The 13,923-nt window shown below is 38.1% G+C and overlaps 1 protein-coding gene across 1 annotated transcript in view; it reads right to left on the reverse strand.

The window, feature by feature from the left end:
- Nucleotides 1-13,923, reverse strand: part of LOC140244636 (glycerophosphodiester phosphodiesterase domain-containing protein 5-like) — a 73,679-nt gene that overhangs the window by 21,745 nt on the left and 38,011 nt on the right. The window contains exon 5 of the mRNA XM_072324256.1: nucleotides 13,477-13,635. Coding sequence (XP_072180357.1) covers nucleotides 13,477-13,635 — 159 coding nt within the window. The remainder of the gene's footprint in view (nucleotides 1-13,476; nucleotides 13,636-13,923) is intronic.

Raw genomic sequence — 13,923 nt, forward strand, 5'->3', positions numbered from 1 at the left:
AACTGTAGAAATGTTACGCCACTATCAGAAGCATTGCACGATATACAAATTCCTGCTCAAACCTCACATGCTGACCTAGAAGTGATAAATGCATGAGTCTTGTGACTCTTCACAAGGTTTACAAGCTCAAACTAATGTCAATACATTTTCGGTTTAAAAGTAGTCAGCAAATAGTGGTCTGTTATGGATTACTGTATACGCCACATATTTCGCGAGTCTAAATTTTCGCGAATCAAGACTTCCCGTACTGAATGGAGTAATGTTAACACGTACGTCACATTCATATCGGTATTAGAGTCAATATTTCCGCGTGTTTTTAATTTCGCGAATAGCAGCTGACTCGCGAAATTTGCGAAAATAAAAACCTCGCGAAATATTTGGCGTATACAGTATGAATTTGTGACCTGCTACCACAAAAGTCAAATATGTCACCTTTACTTTGGGACTGTCACACTCTCACGACTCTACCCTTTGCAACAATATCACAGTTTGAGGTGTGAGTTTTCTTCAGTTTGTCTCCTTCTACAAATGAAATTTGCATGATTGCAACTGCTGATCTGTAATCTAACAAACATGTTTGAAAAAAAAAAAAACATTTGTAGAGGGAGACAAAATGGAGACATTCAATTATCAAACCTCAACCTTCATCCCTCTGATTAGTATTCTCTTGCTTTCAATATTATAGTTTGTTTCACTTTATATCCATATTATCCTACAACAGAAACAGGAAATAAAGGGGGCTACCAAAATTTACTGTCTTGAGTATTCAAGAAGAAAAAAAAAATGACATGGAAGTACAGAGTCACAGCCAAGTGTGCAAGAGATTAGGCATTGTGAGCACATTCGATCAATTTGAATGCCATGAAAGCAAAGTGCTTCACAAAACTGACAAAAATTTCAAATCTAAAGCCAGAAACATTCCCAGACTTTGACATTTATTCAGAGAGGAAAAAAGTTCAGACATACAAGTTTGGGTTGTTTTAAAGGATATTTTTGTTGTTGTTGTTGTTTTGCCAGATCTATCTATTTGATACTAGTCACAACTTTATCGTCCACTTCTTTGTCTGTCCCTCATTATTGTCAGGCCACATTTATCAACGCTGCATCAGCTCTTTGCAATTGGTGCTCTTTTGACATTTCCAAAAATTCAGTGCACATACTGCAATTATAAACAAGCAATATCACTTTGTTGCTGTTGTCGTTCAAATCCTGTTTTGACAACAGTTCAAACCGAGGACAGCATGCGCTGCTATTCCTGGAGTCTCCTGGGAAAGAAAGGCGCGCACACCCCCTCACGGCTAGTGACGCAATTCCTCCTTTCTGCATCGCATCCTCCTGAAACTTCTCATCACTGAGGTGGTATTTAAAGGGATGGTATAGTTTTGGTCGAGATGGGGCTTCAGGGTTCCAACTTATTTGTGAGATAATCAAAAACACTTATGAATATGGAATAAAATATGAAAGAACATATATACAATTCCAATAGTTCCAATAGGAATTCAAAGCTTACTTGACGAAAATTGGTTTTGGAATGACTGGGATGTCCAGAAACAAAGAGGTCCTAACAAAAGGTGGGACCGACTTTTTATTAGAACTTTTTTTTTTCCATTTTGTCTTTGTATACGTATGTCAACCATTTCAAAAACAATTTTCAACAAACAAGCTTTGAATATTATAATAGCATGCTCTTTGATACTTCAAAAGTGATTTCTAATTAGCTTGCAAAAAAGTAAAATCTGAATGCCTGTCTTGAGCAAAACTATATTATCCCTTTAAAAAAGAAAGAAAAAGGTCGCAAAATGCTCTCAGAACAACAAACAACACCTCCTCCTCCTCCTCAGGGTTGTGAATAATGGATGATATTTCATCGCCTAAACAAATCGCTGCGTCTGGGACCGAAAATTGATGTAACCCCGGCATGCGCGAACGTTTCCCCCTCATGGGGATAATTCATTGTTTTATCAATCACAGATTTGGTGTACATGTAGTTCCTGGTGACTTTTTGCAAACGATATTGTTTCCATGCTCATGTACATCTAGCAGCCTCAGGGTCTGCTATTAACATTCATCAATAACCTTTAAAGTAACAAACATTGACATACCAATGATAAAGCAGGGTACTGACACTTTCTCATCCTGTTTTGATGAAACACACAACAGCCACCAACCCCCACCCAAAAAATAAAAAATTAATAAATAAATGAATTTTTAAAAAAGAGAAAAATTCAGCTTCGCTTCTGAATGAAAGCCAACATCAACAATTTTTTTTTCACATGAAGTAAATGAATTCTTGAATAACATTGATCATCTGATCACATATTCATGAGTAAGAGTTCTTGACTATCAGTCAGCCAAGGCTGATTTTCCTATAAAAACAGTTCATTTTTTATATACACCACGCATTGCTTTCATAGCTGACGACTGTTTTAAATTATATGCTGGTCCATACAAAACACACAACACTAGTTGCACTAAATTTGGAAGTGCAGGGGTTGTAATCATATCTGATCACATACTACAATGTAGGTTTAACTATTACAGCAGAGGTACAAGTCAACTCACTTGTACTGTGCACAGCATTGTACTGGCATTCAATGCATTGGGTAGACCCAAACTTTCCAGTGCATTTTAGTTTTGCTATCTAATCTTGGCTCCTCACAAAATTCGTGAAAGTTTCATGCATGCGAAAATTTCTGGTTTTGCTGTAGTTCAATCTGAGTAAGTTGATCCAGTTAAGGCAGAGTGAGAGAACAGAAGCTGACTGGATGCAAATTGTCCATTGATTATTGAAGCTTTTCATCAACACACCATCTACACATGAGCGAAGTTTACAGACTAAGTATCATCAAGTACCCATCACACTCTCATTGATTCTATTTCAGGAAGATGGTAGGGGCCTCACAGTCAGCACCAGTCTCCAATGAAGCACATTTATTACTAAAATACAAAAACAAAAACAAAAAAAGATCTTGCTCCAAAGCAACAGCTGTTTCAAGTTTTCTCAAATCGTACGTGACATCCCTTTGAGTCCAAATCAGTTTCATCACCCCAATCGACGTTGGATTGGATCCAACGCATTGGCAGTTACACACACACCCCAACTGATGGCGCATGTGTGGGCTGGTACATGGCTATCAACAGAAGGCTGTAATTTCTAGGGAACTCATTGAGTTTTGAGAATAGCCTGTCTATTCCCTACAATCATCATCAGATATGAACGCTTTCCTGTACAATACGGTTTACTATTGTTCCCCACAATGCTGCACGGCAACCATCTATTGTAAAGGATTGTGACTGATATATCATGATATTTTTTATACAAGTCTGCTGCTTTTCAGGTGGTAGCAATTACTGCAAGGCCTCATGAATTTCCAAATTGCATCAAAATGACCATACTTGGCATGGAAATGTGAATGTCGAGAAGAATGGTCTCATGGTTTGTCGCAACAAAAGTGATATTCTCTTCTATTCCTCTAGAACCTTCCGGAACCTTCTTTAGAATTCTTCCAGTACGTGCACATGAGTATTAAACTGCTTTCCAGTGCCCAAGCATATACATGTAGCTGATAAATTTGCCAAGCTATTACTTCATAAGTAGTTGGCACACATGCAGTCTCTGATATACTAGTATAGTATAGTGATCCCACAGAGTTAAAGTGAAAGTCTACCCAAAAAATAAGTTTGTGTGAATAGAAGCAAATAAATGAATAAGTAGATGAATGGATAAAAAAATGAAATTTAAAGGACAGTTAAAGTTTGAGCAAATTCTGATGTAAATTATAAAAGTTTTGTAATGCAAAGTGCGATGATGAGCTCACTTTCCATTTGACTTGTGCATAAAAGTTCCATAAAAATCCCCTTCATTTTTTCTTCAACATTGATAACAGAAAATATTCTTTGCATGCAGAGGTAGTACAGAAAGAAAAAGTTAGAATAATTGTACTACGGGTGCACATTTGAGTGGAAATTTATTCACTAGATGGGAAAATGAAAATGTCTCATTTCATAGTATAGAGTAAATGTGGGGGAGGGGGTTGAGTTTGTGCATGTGAGACATCACAAAATTGCCCATTTGTTTTTGATTGATTACAACTTGTTTAAAAAGAAATAATAACTTTTTTCAGTTTTTATCAGAATTTGCTAAAACTTTTACTGTCCTGTTCCTCTATAGACTCTTCTGCTTCTATCTACAGAAACTAATTTTCTGGGTGGTAGACCCAGTTCCTGCGAGCAATGGCTCCATTGCTTTGTAATTCTCTCCAAGAGCATGACTGTAACACACGTTTGTCAATTTAAATTGGGGCCCCCTGTTGCTAATATAAGACTGGAATCAAATGTGACTTCACATGTCAAACACAATGTGACTCTAGGCCAGTCACATATATGCATGTCTGGGACTTGCGGCGGAGTTTACAGTTGTGTATATTGTGTGCGATGAATAAAACTTCTCGAGATGAGGCCTCATGTGTAACAATAAAACAGTCCTTCCGCAAAGGCCATGATGATTCAATGGGGATTAAGGGGATTACCTAATCCCTATTCTTTAACAGTTATTTCAAGAAATCTATGCCGATGGGCAAACCAGCGGATGTTCAAATCAACAGACAAAGCACATTAGGGCTTGATGTATCATGCAAATGTCTGTTCCAATCTTAACCTGGAAAATTTGACACGTTAAATCTTGCACTGCAAAGAGTAGAAATTTTCATGCTTGAGGGATAAAGATACACTCATGCATGATGCTTTTCATTTTGTTGACTGTCCACACATTATTCATTGCTAGTAGAATACAGCAAAGTGGACAAAAAATCATGAAAAAAAGGTACACATGCTATTGAGTTTGCATCCGTATAACATAGCCCATACAGTAAGTGTGTGACAATATGTCCACACTGAATTATTCCTCATCTACTGTATTAAAGTCATCATTCTATTTATCAGGTCCAAAAAAGCACATTTATGAGGTTTGGTACTTCATCTCTTTTTCTAATTTTGACATTTACTATTTGTTGTTACTATTTCTACAGGTGTAGTACAAACTAAAAAAAAAATATTGTACATGTATTTGATTTGAGCCCTATTCTGTTCATATACAGACCTGTACCATTGAAGAATATGAAAAAGTCTGTTACGGCTGAATTGATACGGATGTAGCTACATACATGTACAGTGTGTACATGTACAGTGTGTACATGTACATTGTAATTAAAAAAAAAAAAAAAATCCTGCATATCCTGTTCTTCTCTCAAATTACAATTAAAAAGAAAATATCATTCTGATCTTGTGCAAATTTAATGAATTTAACCAGTTTTTTTGTAATCTTTCTGAAATATTAAATGTGCAGTAAAATTCCAAACTGTCAATTTAATGAATACAAGGGCACAATTCCCTTAATAGGACTTGATGAATTACAATAAAAGTGGATATTTTCGCATTAGTAATTTTTTCGCGCCAGGCTGGGTAAGGTGAATATTGCATGTTTTTAAAACTGCGGAAACAGGACATTGATTACTGGTACATATGGCATGTAAAAATATTTGTGTGCTTCTATTTTCGTGCTAGCTTATGGCTGTGCGAAATTTCAAATGCCTGAAAATTTCCACATCGTGAAAATATCCCCTTTTACAGTAATCTCTAGTAAGCAACCTCAGTACTTCTGGGACCCCCAGACCCTTGCAATGCTCTGCCCACAAAGTATTTGTCTCTGTGTGAGTGACTCAGTGGGACTAGCATTTGTCTATGAATCATTGCAGGTGTTGTGGGGGGGGGGGGGGGGAGGGGAGCACTCATTTTTGCCCCATACCCCCCCCCCAACAAAAGTGGCAATTCCCGAGAAAGACGCACCACAGCATTCCAATATGTGGTGCTCAATGTGAAACAATGACTTTCACACAAGTGAAAAACCCGTAATCTTCAATGTTCTACAGTGGCTAGATGATGCTTCCAGCCTAACAAAATATCAAAGTGGAAAAAATATTAATTGCACCCCCAGCAGCTTATTTTGTAAGCACTCCAAGTAAAAACACATTGTATGTCTGCCTTGTAGTGAAACATTGGTTGGAATTAGGTCAAGGAGGGGGGGGGATCATGCAATAACAAGCCCACTACCCTCAAATGGAAAAAAAAATAAAAGAACTTTTGTGTTTTGACTTGAATAATTGAATTGAATGAATAAAAAGTTGTATTCGTGTATTAAAAGTGTTAAAAATTTTATATATGTAAAACAGTGATAAAGATGACAATCACATCATTATAATCAATATCACAAAGATGAGACTAAGTGATGGTATCATAAGAGTACCACACAGGTCTACATACCCATGAATCTTTATAAAATTTCCTTTATTCTAAATGAAATAAAATGATCAAGTTATATTCTTTACCTCGATCTACAGTTGAGTTATCATAGCTCATGGTGCAGTAATGATGAATTAATGGTGGACGGAGATTGCAGTCTCGGTATTATTACTGAAAAGTAGGATTGTGATTTTTTTTTTTTTTTAATTCAGAAAAATGCAGGGGGGGTGATGACAATTCTGATTGGTTGATTTGAATCTACTGTAAAAGTGCAGTCAATAGTGACACAGAATGATGTTTCACTTCATTGCTTGCGTGGAATCTGCATTACAATAGGGTTCTTGGAAAACGCGGCAGCCAAAGTTTATATTCTATAGAAGAAAGTGAGTGATGGTCACATGCCAGGCAAACCATGTGATCCTGGTCACACATACACCACAAATCGCGATACCATGTGATACTATGTAGCAATTCTAGCAACCATTTGTCGGCAGATACACCTGGGTACACGATACCTCGACATACAGGCGTCTGTCCGATGTTAGCGCCTGTGTGTTTGTTCACTCAGTACCCACAAACCCCAGCAGAGCAGGCAAAGCGGTCTGCTAGTCTCCCTTCAGCAGTTGCAGGAGAGAGAGTTCGATAAATGACAGAAGTGTCAGGTTTGCTACTGCATTACAGCATTTCATTTCAAAGTCATGATTATCTAGTCTAAGCAGAAGGTAGTGCAGAAAATATTAATTTCTCCTCATTTGTGGGATTTCTCTGATCTAGCAGAATTCATGCAAAGTAATCCTACAACATCATAATATTCTGATTTGGAGCCACTTAAATCTAGCATGAACTCTGGAATATAGGACAAATCATCACTCATCCTCAAAAAATGATTCACCTCTCACGATGAAATGCATGACACCTCTCTGAAAGAAATCTTTAAAAAAAAAATTCTATGATGTCCATTACAATAATTATCAATCTCTCCTGCTTGGAAACCAAAGAGTCGCGAAACAAATTTTTCACACAAATGGTGAAAGACCTGGGTAATGCTTTTATACTGGACTCTTCTGCTAAGAGGGTAAATGTACGTGAGTCTGCGAGGAAGTGATAAAGTGAGAGGGATTTCGGCTCAAGATTGATCGGCGCTCTTTGGGAAAAGTCCCCGATCTCGGGCAAATCCAATCTGCTTGCGCATCTTGAAATCAGGCCGTCCTAAAAACTATTTAAGTCAGACTGTGATGTCGGAGCTGTCTGCTCAATCGTAAACAGATTTGTTACTCGCATGGATGTTCAAAATCCTGTGGGGAGTTTGTGGTGCAGGAGAAAGGTTGGTTTCAAATCAAACCATGCCAAAAAAAAAGAAAAAAGAAAAAGAAAAAGAAAGGCCTTTGGCTCTGAGTTCGAATTCTCTCTGCAAAACAAATATTTCAGTGAAGTTTTGTCTGTATATAAAAGGTAACTGATGTTCTTACTGACTTGACACAGTTTTAAGTATGTACCTTAAGTACTGAGAAATGAAACTGAGCAAATGAATTTATCTCTATATTCTTTGAAGTTTGACGACGTACTTAATGAATGATAAACATGCTAATCAATTGTGTTAACGATGTGTAAATGGCGATGCTCTTCTATGAGACAGTTTTCATTTTATGCTGCAATGTTGTGTTGAATCATCCTAAGCCCCCTTAGAAACTCCAAGATGGTACACTGTATCTACTTTTAACAATTAGGATACTAACTGTTTTAAAGGTAGGCAGCACACTGAGAGCATTACCACTGAAAGGCATACCGCACTCTAGTCTTGTATTCAAGTTATTTTCTAGCACTGGCAGGGAATAATTTTACTTATCAAATTTGACTAGCAGTTTCATCAATGGGAACAGTCCTAGGTAAAAAAACAAAACCCTGCTACCCACAAGAAATCTTATATTGTAGTCATATCGAAAATGCATAGCAAACTGCAGTGCCATACAAGGAATATTATTCCCTGATTGGAATTAAACCTGACTTCTTCCTGTTGCCCCATCTACTCATTTGTGAATACAGTGCACTCCCGTTATAACGAAATGCTCGGGACCAGCAGTTTTCTTTCGTTATAACCGAACAAATACAATATATATCAAAAACAAGGAAACCACGCATATATCATATTCTGTTTGTTGAATACTCGTCATACACTGGAAAGGTATGTGAAATGGGATGGTGCCTTCCTAATTCCGTTTGAATATTACATTCAAAAGAGAGCATAAAGTTGTTTGTATTGTCACACAGTCATGTATCATAGAAAATGATGGTTTAAGATTCGGTTACAGTTCGCTATTCCAAAGGTTCGTTTCTTGCTAAAGTTCGTTACTCCGCAGGATCCTAATATTCCAAAGTTCCGCCATTCCCGGGATTCCAAAGGTTTGTTGTAATAAGAACCGTATTTCATTGTCGGATTAACGAACCTTATCAATAAGGAACCTTGGAAATGTTAAAACGCCAAAATGTTGATAATAACAAACCCTATTTCATTTCCAAACTAACAGACATTTTATTTGTATCAGAATAGGTGTGTTTTGTAATAAAGGACCATCGGAACAATAAAACGAACCTCATGTAACTTCAGATTAATGTATACCAGTAACTCAAGTTCCCCTCGGAAACTGTGCGTGACACACGGAGCGAATGCACAGTGATCTGAAGCGTTCGCCCATGCAGAGACGCTTATCATAATGTTTTTTCCGCAACGTATTTTCGAAAGCGATCCTCATTTCGTTATAACGGTGCACATTTCTTTTGTTTTTCTTTCTCAGTGGTGCTCAGAAAAGACTTCGTTATAATGGAAATTTCGCTATAACCGTGTTCGTTATAAGCGAATTTTGAATCATAGACTTTAATGCCGATAATTTTGGGACCAGAAGTTTAACTTCGTCATAACGAAATTTCGTTATAACCGTGTTCGTTGTAACGGGAGTGCACTGAAGTCACAGATTTAAATTTGTTGCCAGGAGTAGGTAAAAACATACTGAAACACATTCTATCATGCCAATGAGACAGGGAAGTGAGCTCACATCAATACATGAATGCTGAACTTTGATTCATACCTCACCAATAAATCTGAAAACTATCATTTTATTCAATGTGGTCATATTAGGATCCAGCACAATTTGACACTGTGCTGAGCAGATGTGAAATGGGATCATGTGAGCTAGTTGGTTCAGGGAAGAAATGTGGGCAAACAACACTGCGTCTGAATCATGACGATATCATTGTGATGATTTGTGGCTGCTCCTGTTCACCTGAAAGTATGTCACGTCAGAATTCTATTTGTTAAAGGGATGGTACAGTTTGGTGGAGATGAAAATTGGGCTTTTACTTTTTTGCGAGATACCACAAAAACACTTCTGAAAAAGTACAGAGCATAACATTTTAAGAGGAATTCAAAGTTTATTTGATAAAAATCGGGTTTGGAATAGCTGAAACATCCAAAAACAAAGTAAAACAAAACGATCGTAATAAAATGTGGGTCCCACACTTAATTAGGATCACTCTGTTTTGGATATCTCGGCCATTTCAAAACCAATTTTCGTCAAATAAACATTGAATCCCTCTTAAAATTGCATGCTCTTTCATATTTCATAAGAGGTTTCTCACTATCTCACCAAAAAATGATAAAAACCTGAAGTTAAGTTTCAACCAAAACTATATGATCCCTTTAACTTTGATGTAGACTTTGTGTTTGCATTCTCTTCACCAAAGGGCAGTGTGCTTTTGATCAAATGGAGGGGGGGGGGGGGAGAGATAATAATTGAAATTGGTCCGGCTGAATGAAGCACAAACAGTCCTTGCGGGCCATTGGGTTATGAGAACAAATTATTAGTTTGTCTCAGTAGGTAGGCTCTAAAATGGGCATTCTCATTCCTTAGGATATAGGCAGCATGCAATTGAAGACTGTGCTATTTTTGGACTGCCGTGAAATGAAAATCAATGGCATGTATACTCTTGGACCTACTTTATGGAGAAACGTAAGCCCATGGTTGAGACAACGGTCCTTTCTCGGCTGATTTGTAATGAAGGGAGAGAAAACCAAAACTTTCTAGTTGGGAATAACTCATGGTGGATAATATTATCACTATTTAAAGACTTCCAAGATAAATATACACTCTGGTTCACATTCATCTGGAAGCATGCGATAAGAATAAAGATTGTGTTTCGGAACTGATAGCACAAAGAGAAACTGATACAAAATGCCTCTATTAATTCACTCATCCATTATCTAGATGTACGGAAATGCAGGTTACACGGTTGTAAGTTAAAATCACTAGTACTGAAGTACTTTAATAATTTTGCATCAATTTATAACGACTTCATATTTATACCACTGTATCATCCTTTAACCCGTTAAAAGACAAGACCAGAGTATACTCGCGCAAGTGTCTATGGAAATGCGTGTTGTAGTAAAATCAGCACATCCTCAACGGGTTAACTCTCTTTATTCCAACTGCACTGCTGCTGTTCATAGTCCTGAAAATCAATCTTTCAATGGAAATTAGCTGAGCACCTCCACAGTTTTCTACTAAATGAGAGATGAGGTCTTAGACAAGCACAGTCTTCACGACCTGTCACCCGACTGACTTCCTTGGATGATAAAGAACGAGAATATAGGCCTGTTAACACACATCCATATTAATGGTTTTCAAACCTGATTTTTGCAACACTATGTAAAACCTCATGACTTTTGTGTATGGACACACAAAAACATCATTATTGTGATCTACACAAATTCAGTAAATCTTAATCTGATTATTTTTTTGAAGCCTTTCAATGATTTGCCTTATGCAGTGTTTGTGACTGTCACATGGAAAAAAAAAACACACCCCCAAACCTAGAGTTTTACTCCCATGATGCAACTCGCCCTACCAAGGTTGGGTTGAAAGTGCATGGGGTTACGTTCTGTCACTGCTTCGCTTGCAGATGAATGAGTCTATACGGCCAGGTGTGAATGGTGGTGAATAGAATTGACCGCTTACATCATGATTAAAAAAATTGACAACTCTTGTGTGTAATTGGGCCTAGAGTGTGTAGCTGAGATTTCACACAATTAGTGTAAACACCAACAGCAATACCAACGGTATGTATATATGTACCCTATATAAAGTGTAATTGGGCCTAGAGTGTGCAGCTGAGATTTCACACAATTAGTGTCAACACTGACTGCAGTACCAATGCTATGTATAACTGTACCATATGAATGACATAAAAACATTTGCCTTTTCTCACTTCCTTCAGCAACAAACAATCCACATTGAGTGACTGAGTACACTGAAACTGATATTGGAGGCTGCTCAAAGTCTCAGGCACAATGGAAGTCACATGCTTATCTGATTAGCTTTCATATATTCCATTATCATATGTGGGGGGGGGGGGAACTACGAATATGTGATAATTGTGCTCAATCTTATTGTACGCCTAGTAGAAGAGGCTTATTTTCTAATCAAAAGCCCACAAGCTAATGTTCCCTGCCCACGCCAGTTTACGATTGTTTGTGCCCCCTCTACTGCATTGTTCTGCTTGGCACATCACATACATGGAAACAATAAACAAACGCAAACCAAGAATTGATTTCATGTCAGAACATTGGAGAGCACTCTCAAGCTAGCTACATATCACATTTTAAAAGCCCTGGAATCTATGTATTAGTTGTAAGCCTCGACACGCCTATTTCAAACTTTAGTTTTCCGCATCATGGATTTAATAAATCTTGATAGCATGACATCACCAGACCTGTACAAAGTTATGAAAATTGCAATCCAGTGCATGATATTTCTGACAATATTTTGGATGGCTTTGGCACTCTGACCTGGTGATTTTCACCTTAAATTTGGAATTTTTATGGTGATATGATTTCCACAGTCATTGTTAATGACCATCATTAAAAAAAAAATACAAAAACAAAAACAAAAAAGTATCTCACAAAACAGAACATCTTGCCCTGCTTGACAGCTGTTATCTCATAGGCTTAAACCACATTTTCTGAGTTATCCTATCTTGTGGCTGGGCTACATACACCGACAGGAAATTCCACCATTGTGTCCACTTCCCTCATGTTCACATGATATGTCGGTACTCTGGCCACAAAGCAATACTCCTACTCTGTTAGAGGCATTTCCACAGGAAGATAAACTAGTCTTCCTGAGCGAGAGCAATGCATATTATGCATGTTTTGAAGAAAAAATAAAAATTTAGATCATTTTCCTTTAGATGTTCACATGGGCAACAATAGAAAGGAAAATCTTTTGAGTCACCAGAGTCACGGCAGTCATGGCAATATCTCATCCAGTGAATAAAGGCCCTTTAGATTTGCCAGACATTAGGCGCGGTCAGACTGGCAAAAGATTGAGAAGTTAAGATCGCAAAGTTTGGGCCATTCGTACGCGCGCAAGAAAGAGTGCGCCGTCCGATGGCTAGTGATTGTGACGTAACAATGCACATCTGTACATGACAATGGTCTCGCGCTTCGCAGACACCGCCCGCAAACAGATCGAGAAGTTTCGCGGGAAGTTTGCGGTCACACTGGCAAAACTTCGAGATCTTAAAGATCGCGGTCTTAAACTTCTCGATCTTTTGCCAGTCTGACCGCGCCTATTGGTTCCACTTTTAAATACATGCAGATTGCAAAGTGCGTTCCAACTATAGAAAAGAATTAAGTCTATACAGGTGCATGGAATAGCCTGTAATCCTTTACAGGAAAAGTATCCAAAGAAATAGTTAAGTGCCATTTTGAACTGAGATCATTCATGGTCTAGACTGTATCTTCTGCGTGAACACCATGTCTATACCAGGGCTCGACATTAGCAGTGGCTTGGTGGTCCAGGGCCACTTAAAATTCAATGTCGCACCGCCAAACTTTTCAAAAGCGTATCTTCTGGTGGCCTAATGGGGCAACTAAGATTCAAAATAGATTGCTATGTTTCCTTTCATATAGCACCACTACACCCTTTTGGGGTCCTCCAAACATTTCAAATTCAATGAAAGTAAGTGGTTGAACGGGGCCACCAGAGGGAAATGTTAATGTTGAGCCTTGCCTTAACCTGTTGAGGACGATTCCTGAGTACACTCAGGCAGGTGTATATGGGAAATGCGTGTTACGGCAAAATCAGTCCATCCTCAACGGGTCAATATCATCACTGGAGTCTTTACCTGGAGAGAGATTGCAAGGAGGTGGAACTCCGAACTCCACATCTTGCCCATCAGGGCTGCCGTGACGACACATCCCGCCAGGATGAGCACCTGGAGGGCCTTGTGGAACCAGTGCAGGTACAGCTGCTGACCAGTGAAGCAGTGACCAATGGCCATGAGCTGGACACCAGAGAGACAAAGAGAGAACAATGTTGATGTTTGGGGTGGGGGCGGGGGGAGTGGGGATGGGGTAGGGGATTTAACAAGGAAATAATGAATGGTAAAATATTAAACCTGATATGTTTAACTGCCATTCAATATCATGCAATAAACTGCAATTCAATATCATGCAATAATTGACTGACTGTGCATAAAGAAATCTTTCAAATGTCTATAATGACTCATTACAATTCCATTCCAGATTCTCAAAAGAACAAAACTACATTTGTTAAAATACAGAAATTCTAT

The sequence above is a fragment of the Diadema setosum genome, chromosome 21, assembly GCF_964275005.1.
Source record: "Diadema setosum chromosome 21, eeDiaSeto1, whole genome shotgun sequence".
NCBI classification, from domain to species: domain Eukaryota; kingdom Metazoa; phylum Echinodermata; class Echinoidea; order Diadematoida; family Diadematidae; genus Diadema; species Diadema setosum.